At 32.3% G+C, this 8,833-nt stretch overlaps 1 protein-coding gene across 1 annotated transcript; it reads right to left on the reverse strand.

Annotated features, from left to right (window-relative positions):
* Positions 1-4,050: 4,050 nt before the first annotated feature.
* Positions 4,051-7,695, reverse strand: LOC141684363 (DNA repair RAD52-like protein 1, mitochondrial). Its single transcript, XM_074489287.1, has 4 exons — positions 7,300-7,695; positions 5,510-5,547; positions 5,324-5,418; positions 4,051-4,554 (listed from the first exon to the last, which is right to left on the reverse strand). Exons 1-4 carry the CDS (start codon positions 7,569-7,571, stop codon positions 4,408-4,410), a joined length of 552 nt encoding a protein of 183 aa, XP_074345388.1. The 5' UTR covers positions 7,572-7,695; the 3' UTR covers positions 4,051-4,407.
* Positions 7,696-8,833: the final 1,138 nt, after the last annotated feature.

An 8,833-nucleotide genomic window follows, 5' to 3' on the forward strand; every position in this document is an offset into this window, starting at 1 on the left:
ATTAGGTATGGCATCTAAAGAAAATTTGGAAACACGTCTTATGGATGTCGTTACTGCATACCTATATAGTTCACTTGATAGTGAAATCTTTATGAAAATCCCAGAAGGGTTAAAAATGGATGAGTTCAAGAAACCTCGTCATATATACTTCATTAAACTTCAACGATCATTGTATGGACTGAAACAATCTGGTCGTATGTGGTATAACAGACTTAGTCATTATTTACAAAAGAATGGGTATATTAGTAATCAAATTTCTCCATGTGTTTTTATCAAAAAATCACAATCTGGTTTTGTGATTATTGTTGTATATGTGGATGATTTAAACCTTGTAGGAACAACTACAGAGGTCGATGAAGCTGTCATATATCTAAAGACAGAGTTTGAAATGAAAGATCTTGGAAGGACAAAATATTGCCTTGGTATACAAGTCGAGCACTTGTCATCGGGAATTTTCCTCCACCAATCTACATATACAGAAAAGGTTTTGAACAGATTTTACATGGATAAATCTCATCCATTGACTACTCCAGTGGTGGTTAGATCTTTAGAGCCTGATAAGGATCCATTTCGACCACGAGAAGATGATGAAGAGGTTCTTGGTCCTGAAATCCCATATCTAGGTGCAATTGGTGCACTTATGTATCTTGCAAATAATACAAGGCCAGATATTGCATTTACTGTGAATTTATTGGCTAGATTTAGCTCTGCTCCGATGGACAGACATTGGAATAGGATCAAACATATATTCCGTTATCTTCGTGGAACAACAGACTTTGGATTATTCTTCCCGAAAAACTCGACATCTCAGTTGATTGGATATGCAGACACTGGATATTTGTCAGATCCTGATTTTGGTAAATCACAAACAGGATATGTGTTTACATATTGCGGTACAGCCATTTCCTGGAAATCTACGAAGCAAACTACAGTGGCAACCTCAACAAATCACTCAGAACTCATTGCAATTCATGAATCCAGTAGAGAATGTGTTTGGTTGCGATCTATCATCAAGAATATTCGAAAATCATGTGGATTATCAGATATCACTAGAAGTCCTACCATTATGTTTGAGGATAACACTGCATGCATTGATCAACTCAAGGAATGATATATCAAAGGAGATAGGACGAAGCACATTTCACCAAAATTCTTTTACACTCATGAGCTTCAAAAGAATGGTGAAATTGACGTACAACAAATTCGGTCATGTGACAACCTTGCTGATTTATTCACGAAATCATTACCAAATTCAACATTTGGGAAATTACGACAAAAGATTGGAATGCGCCGACTCAAGAATTTGTTTCAACAAAATTCAGAGAAGGATTAGTTTTTCAAGGGGAGATTGTACTCTTTTTCCTTCGTCAAAGTTTTTATCTCACTGGATTTTTCTTTGACAAGGTTTTAACGAGGCAGTGTATGATCCATACCACAATGACAATCAAAGGGGAGTGTTGTGAATTGATTTTGCCATGTGGTCAAATATTGTAATAGTAAGGCTAAGTTCTAGGTGTAGAATTGTTACTATATGAATTAATTACATGTCCCCTTTCACTTGCTATAAATATAGTTTGAATTTGTGAATGAGAATGTCACCCGAGCATTCTTTCTCTGCTCTTTCTCTTACTCATCTTGCTCTCTCTCCGATCAAATATAGTAGTTCTTTTAGCAGCTCTTTTATTGTTACTATAGCCGGTATTTTATAACAATTTTTTATTTATCCTATCATATTACAATTTCAAAATTATTTATATAAATATATAATAATAAATTAAAAAATAATAATAATATGATAACCCGTGGTCGTATTTTAGTAGGATAAATATACTATATGTGGTAGTTTAACAATTTATTAGTTTAGTGGATATATAACACTACTTTTTTATTTATTTTTTAATAATATAAAAAATTGTGGTTGTAGTTTAGTAGGATAAGTAGATCATGTGTGTGGTAGTTTAATAATTTAATAGTTTAATGGATATATAATACTATTTTTTTAATAACTAAAATTAGGGAATAACCATTGAACCAAATTATAGTTCATTCCGGTTATTATAAATAAAAAATATAATTTATATTATCCGCTTCTTTAATTTGGTTATTTATTAACCATGTCTTCAGCGAGAAGGAGAATCTGAGAACCAAGGGAATCGATAAAGGTGACTCAGGCAGGGCGAGCATGTCCTAGCAGCGGCGGTTCTATAGACAAATAATTGTAGAGTATATATTTTTATATCAATTAAATGAATAGAAAAAGTAGAACTTGACTTTAATATTAATTAGTTTATTAAATATATTATTTAGGATAATTAAATAATTTCAGCAAGTACCGACCGACCGACTACCAAACTTTAAATGTTTTGTCTATTATAATATAGTGTATAGATTGATGTGGAAGTTTATTATTATTATTATTATTATTATTATTATTATTATTATTTTAAATCATATGTTAGTCTACTTTGTTCGGTTCATTTTCTGAAATAACAAACTTATATATTTTTTATTTGAATGATTTTTTTTATATAATTAAACCGTAAGTATGGTGCGATTTATGCCATTTCTCAGTCAGAATACCAAGGTAATATGAGAATTAGCGGAGGCCTGCTGAGTGCTATTTTGCTAAGCTAATAATTTGAAACCCAACGTGAAAAAAGTTCAACTTAAATGTAATCACTAGAAAAAAAATTACTTTTAGCGTTGACCAGAATGGGCTTTAAATGTCGATTTTTCAGCGTATATATGAAGGACACGCTAAAATAGAATTAGAGTTAGAAACTTTATTTTGGAACAAGAAAGAATGTAGCATATGAAGGGGATACAAAAATAATTTTGAAGTTGAAGTTTAATTTTAGCACTAAAAATGTATTTTTTTGGTGCCAAATAGTAATTGGACATAGCCCTTATGAAAGGAGAAAATAAAAGTTTATATTTGAAAGAAATCACACCTGCAATTTATCTCAATCCCCAATAGTAGAGCCTAATAATTCCAAGGTTTGATGATGAGAATTTTGTAGGTGTGATGATTAAAAAATGAATATTACGATATAGTCATTGATATATATGATTACACGGAGGCTTGATTCGAGAGGATAAACGTAATGTACATTGGCATGTGAATCGAGATTTTTATACTAATTACTTATCACATTTATTTACACAATAACATGCATGAACTGATCTGCAATGGCATTGTTGGCATTGTTGATACAGCATGAACCAGGTAATCTCTTCTAGAACTAACATGTCAATCTTCGTTTATTCCTCAACTTGTGAAAAACATAATATACAACCAAAATCATTCTAATAACCCCATTAGAACTAGTAGGGATTTATAAAGAAAAAGAAAAACCAACTTGTTTTTCAAGATTAGCAGAGACTCTGAAGAAAATATCAGTTGATTTTACTAGCCGTCCTTCATTCTGTCCAACTACGTAGTCTTAAATCTTCAGTCTAAGCCGGGTACAAACAAATTCAAAATAATAAACATATAATCAAATAGGTTCAACCACGAAGAACAAAAGTTAATGTTTGTACAATATAAATTGAGAACCTTTTTTCCCAGCAAGATCTAATAAATATAACATCTTTATGGTTGATGAGAGTTTTTTTTAACAATTGGATCTTGGAGAAATACAGTGAAGGTGTGGCTGTACTGATTAATTGAGTAAAGGAGAGCACACCAAAAAAAGGTGTTGGGGAATCTGCTCTGGCAGCTAAACTTGAGCATAGCAGCTGTCTCCAACTTTTTTCAACAAAATTAAGACACACCCACAATGTCTCACCTCCTGTAACTGACTAATTACACATGCGGCTGTTTTTGTTGTCTAAACATTGCCTTCATCATTACTTCTTTTACCTTTAAAATTTGATCACCACTTCTAAGTTCTAAGTTCTCTATACCTAAAACCCATAATGGCCATTTGGGACAAATCCTACTTACATTTTTCAAGTACTTGTGTGATTTAATATCCAAACATCCAACATATCACCGTTTATAGAGACGAAACACAAAAATAACACCGACACAACTTAAATAAGCCAATCTGACCCAAAATGACTCGATTTAAGAACCCGAGCACAATCACAAACTCGAATTTGCCACCCTATTTCAACATAGATGAGCAATCTCAAACCCAAGCATTAAGCAAGGTAGACATCTACAATTAAGTTAGCAAAGATAGTACACATCTTTACACATTCCAAAAAGTTGCTGCCCTTAAGAATAAGCATACAACCTGTCTGCAATTCTTGTCATAAGATAACCATATTATAAGATAGCACTGTTAATTTGGCTTACATTAGGATACTTACAGGAGCTAATGCGGGCATAGACCAAAATCATAAGCATGCCAGAGCATTAACAAAGAGCAGCTTATCTCAACTGACAAGCCCATTGCCTTGCTACAACAACTCCTCGTGGTAAAGGTGAAGCCCAAGTCCAAAACGTGCACAGGCCCGACGAAATGCCATTCCTTCTGCTTTCTGCACAGGATCTCCATACCCCACTGCCTCGTTTACAGATGCAGTGCCAGTGGATTCACGAAAGATCTAGTTAAATTAAGAAGACAAAGTCCAAAACGAAGTTAGCAAATAATCATAAAACTTTTAGGTTATAACTAACGATTTAATTAAAATACGAACCAACTAAGAGACTGAATCAAGGCACAGTTGCAATTTTGTCATATCTGTGTACCGACAACACTTGCCTTTTACCAATACTTTCGATAGTAATCAACCAGGTCAGATATTGATAATACTAACAAATCTTCATTAGAAACTGAAGGATCTATAAACTAAAGCACTACATATCCTTCGTTTTTACATATTTCATCTCATTTTATATTTTCAAATAACATTTTCCCGTGACATTCTGAAAATGTTTGAAGTTGGTCATACATCTGTGTTTGGACAACAAATGACCAGATTTCTGGACACAACAATTTTCGAAGATACCAAACTGTGATCAGATTAACATCTCCTCTTAAAAGCCACTCTAAAAAGTTTTTTCCCATTCGTATGATGTATGAAGTCATAATACGCGTCAAAACAGTCCCAGGGCTCTTGCATGTTTATAAGATTTCATGTAAAAGCTACAGAGGTAATTTATGAGATGTGATGTACTGACTACTGATTGTTCTATTTTTTTTGGGGGGAGGGGGGAATCAGATTTCCAGACAAGTTATTAACATTAGCGACGGAAAACCTTTGCGCTATAACAGTAACGGTTTGTTTGTAAACATAGAGCACGGCAGCACGCAACAAGACAATGTTTATTAAATATGCTATTATGCAATTAAGCATGGAGGTGAGTATATACCTCTGCATCAGTCCCATAGAGCGTTACACGATAAACAACAGATACAGATTTTCCATCAGCGGAATAAGTGATGCTCCGTACTTCACCAGACCATTCTGCAATAAGTGATTGAAATATTTTGATCAAAAACACCAAAACTGACTTGGTAACACAGGCGTACAATGACATGTAGGTTTAATGACATACCCGGGGCATGCAAGTTTAGAATTCTATTTACAATATGCCTGCAAAGAAAAAACATTGTGAATATTCATTTTAGTGTCCAATCAAACTTAGTTCACTTTATTTAAGATCATAGCAGATATAGCAGCTTTAGGGATCATAAAGCAACAACTTAAACCAAACTCAGATTTAAGTTATCAATATATTCCAAAATCAGGCTACATAAACAGATGACATATTGGTTTCTTAAAAACAAGGTATATCATAGTTGCGCAAAAGCGTGCTTAGTCTCTCTATTGAGCCTGAAACACAGTTTGAACCCGAGTTGTTGCGTTGCTTTGAATAGTCTCAACAACTTATAAGAAGCACTGCTTAATTAGTGATAAACGGGAAGGGGGAAGCTAGCGCTTTTGAGAACAAGGAGCTGACCAAATCTGATCTATTTTTTAATACATGCCCGGAAATTTTAATCATTAATCATAAATAAGATTTTTATACTCTTCTTGTAGACAAAGATATTGTTTAAGAATGAGCACAAATTAATGTAATTAGTATTTAATTTTTTTTACAAATATAAATCAGAGTTTTGCATTGTGACTCCATACTCCTAAAACTTGTTTGTCTTGGGCAATGTAAATTTCTACTTAATTATGTTAGTCATTACATACTATGATATATATCGGGTTTTTTTTCTTAATCGCGCTCCTGTCGATGAAAAGAGCTTCGCAGCTTTGGGAGGACCTTGATCAGTTGATCTTTTCAAATATGACAGCTATATGGTATCTTAAACTCTGAGATGGTTGTCACTTGTCTTGATAATGTTAAGCTTAATGCCTTAACCTACTCCCATTGCTAACTATTATCATTTTGCTAAATCAAACCATATTAACTAACAAGGGAAAAAACATAAAATTCTATCCATTATTAGGTAGTTTCATAAATCGGACAAACGGAATCACTAAAAGATTCAGTGACATCCCTCCATAGAAGTGTGGTACATACGACATGTATATATCTGCTCAAGGAGACGAAAGTGAACTACTACATAGTCCACATTCACCGCTAAAATGTGACAGGTTCTCCTTGACAATCATCAACAGGATTCAGCTAGATTAATTTCTACAATTGTCACACACGATTATTTTAACATGAGCGCTTGTCATACTTTGTCGTCCTCTTCTTAGATTTGTACAGATACCCATACCAATAGCTTGTATTTTTAACCATCATCATATAGAAAACCAACACACTATGTCTAGTATTAGTTTCTTTTTGCAAGGCAAAAATTCATTCTTAGTTACTCAATATTCCAATTCAGAGTAAACCTACATACATTTTTTATTTGGGCTCATAATATAAGCTAGATTGTCACACCTTTACCAAACCTAGCACCCTCGACATCTCATCAACAAAAAAATGAATATCCCCTAGGCTAAAATGCTCAGAATTGTCTAGCCTAAGCAAAATAAAAAAATTAATAAAAAAGGTACCAAATTCTGATAGTGGCACCGGAGCACCCCCAGCTAGCAATATTCCAATGTACTACATATAAATAAACATCATAGCTTATTATAGCTTAGCTAACAACCATACAATCACATATACTACTCTGCACCAAGCTCAAATTCTAAAAACCCGTTAATCTTGCAACTCTTAAATTTAAAACCACAAATAAATCAAACCCGCATATTCAATCTCAAAAAGATAAAAACAACTCACATCTTAAAAAAACAAGAAAAATGATATACAAAAACACAACAAATAAATAAAAAATATCTTAAAAAGCGAAATAAATAAAAGAGGTATATAAATACCAAGGGATGTATTTAACGGAAAAGCCATTAGGTTCAGTGCGAAGTTTAACAAGAGAATCAGGGACTCTCTTGTTAATCTCTTTCAGTATTTCTGACAGTGGTCTGCTTATTCCTGATGTCGGAACGCCGTCGTTGTACTCAGGTAATGACACTTCTGCTTTCTCTTCTTTCACCTTTTTTCCGGCGAACGTCCGGTATATTTGATGGTGAAACGGTGCCGGAGAAAAGGTTTTAACGGCCGCGCTTGATTTTATTAGGGAACGAAACGCCATTTGACTTGGTTTTGTGACGGCACTGTCTAAACCCACTGCGTTTTAAGGGTTTAAGACAATTATCATTGAGGCGTTTGGGTAAAGTGGAAGTGGGGAACTATTTATTTCCTTTCGTTTTTTTTGTCGAGAATGAAAAATTCATTCATAAAATTTCGAAATACAAAAGTGTATATCTTCCAGTCAGCAAGTTCATAATCTAATCGAAAGGCACCTAAATTACCTCCGGATATTTAGACAATAAAAATTTAATGTATGAAATAGATAACCGAGGAAAAAGAGTGCCCTCTATGACTCACATTTATACAAAATTAATAATAGGATTAAATCTCAAAGTGGTCATTGAACTAAAGAGCATATATCAAAAAACTCACTCCACTTATCGGGAACTCATTTGTATCACTATAGTAACAAGTAATGATAGAGCCGTTAGTCAGCTCCATTGACCTAACAAATTTTTTTTTTTACGTTAAGAGACTTAAACGTGTATTGACGTGACACACCTGATATGATACGTGGCTTCCAAGAACCCTGCTAAAATATATTAACTGAATTAAGCACACAAACATATATATATACATATATACATTTATATATACACACAAAAATGAAATTTAAACAATTTTGAATATTCGGAAGAAGAGAATAAGTTGCAAAATGGGTTTGATGCATAATCAACATAGATGGTATGTGTTTATAGCATAATATTTGTGATGTTTTACATGTAATCATCGATTATTAACAGAGTGAGCCATGTCCTTTTTGCTTCTGTGTACATGATCTTGACTTATTCTTTTCTTAATATATTTTTTGTGTTTTAGTAACTTTTTCATTTTCATTTTTATATCCAAATTATATTGTTTATTTTTTTAAAAAAATCACTGATCTCCAAGTAATCTAATGTCAAAAGTTATTAATGTTAGAATTAATTAAAAAATATGAACAATTCTTTTTGTTTCTTTCATTATTAATAATTAATTCAACATTTTTTTTGAATTTTATAAATTAAAAGAAAATTATAGAAATATATATATATATAATCAATGTTAATTTTTTAAAATAAACCTGAATATTTTTGTAAATTAAAAAATAAGAATTTTTATTGTCATAATTCTTTTTTTAAAATTTTGTGACCAATTTATAAATTTAGAAAAAACAATTAACATATTTCTAATTTTAGAATATTATATAAACTTTTTATAAAATTTGATTGAAGCATTTTGAGTTTTAAGAAATAAAATTGATTTGATATTAAAAGATTGAAA

This window comes from Apium graveolens, chromosome 9, assembly GCF_009905375.1.
Source record: "Apium graveolens cultivar Ventura chromosome 9, ASM990537v1, whole genome shotgun sequence".
Classification (NCBI taxonomy): Eukaryota; Viridiplantae; Streptophyta; class Magnoliopsida; order Apiales; family Apiaceae; genus Apium; species Apium graveolens.

Excerpts from the sequence above, each read along its gene's own strand:
- LOC141684363 (XM_074489287.1), bottom strand. The coding sequence starts at position 7,571 with ATGGCGTTTCGTTCCCTAATAAAATCAAGCGCGGCCGTTAAAACCTTT. Across the intron at positions 5,548-7,299 it reads TCCGTTAAATACATCCCTTG|GCATATTGTAAATAGAATTC; the intron begins GTATTTATATAC and ends TTTTCTTTGCAG. Across the intron at positions 5,419-5,509 it reads TCTAAACTTGCATGCCCCGG|AATGGTCTGGTGAAGTACGG; the intron begins GTATGTCATTAA and ends CACTTATTGCAG.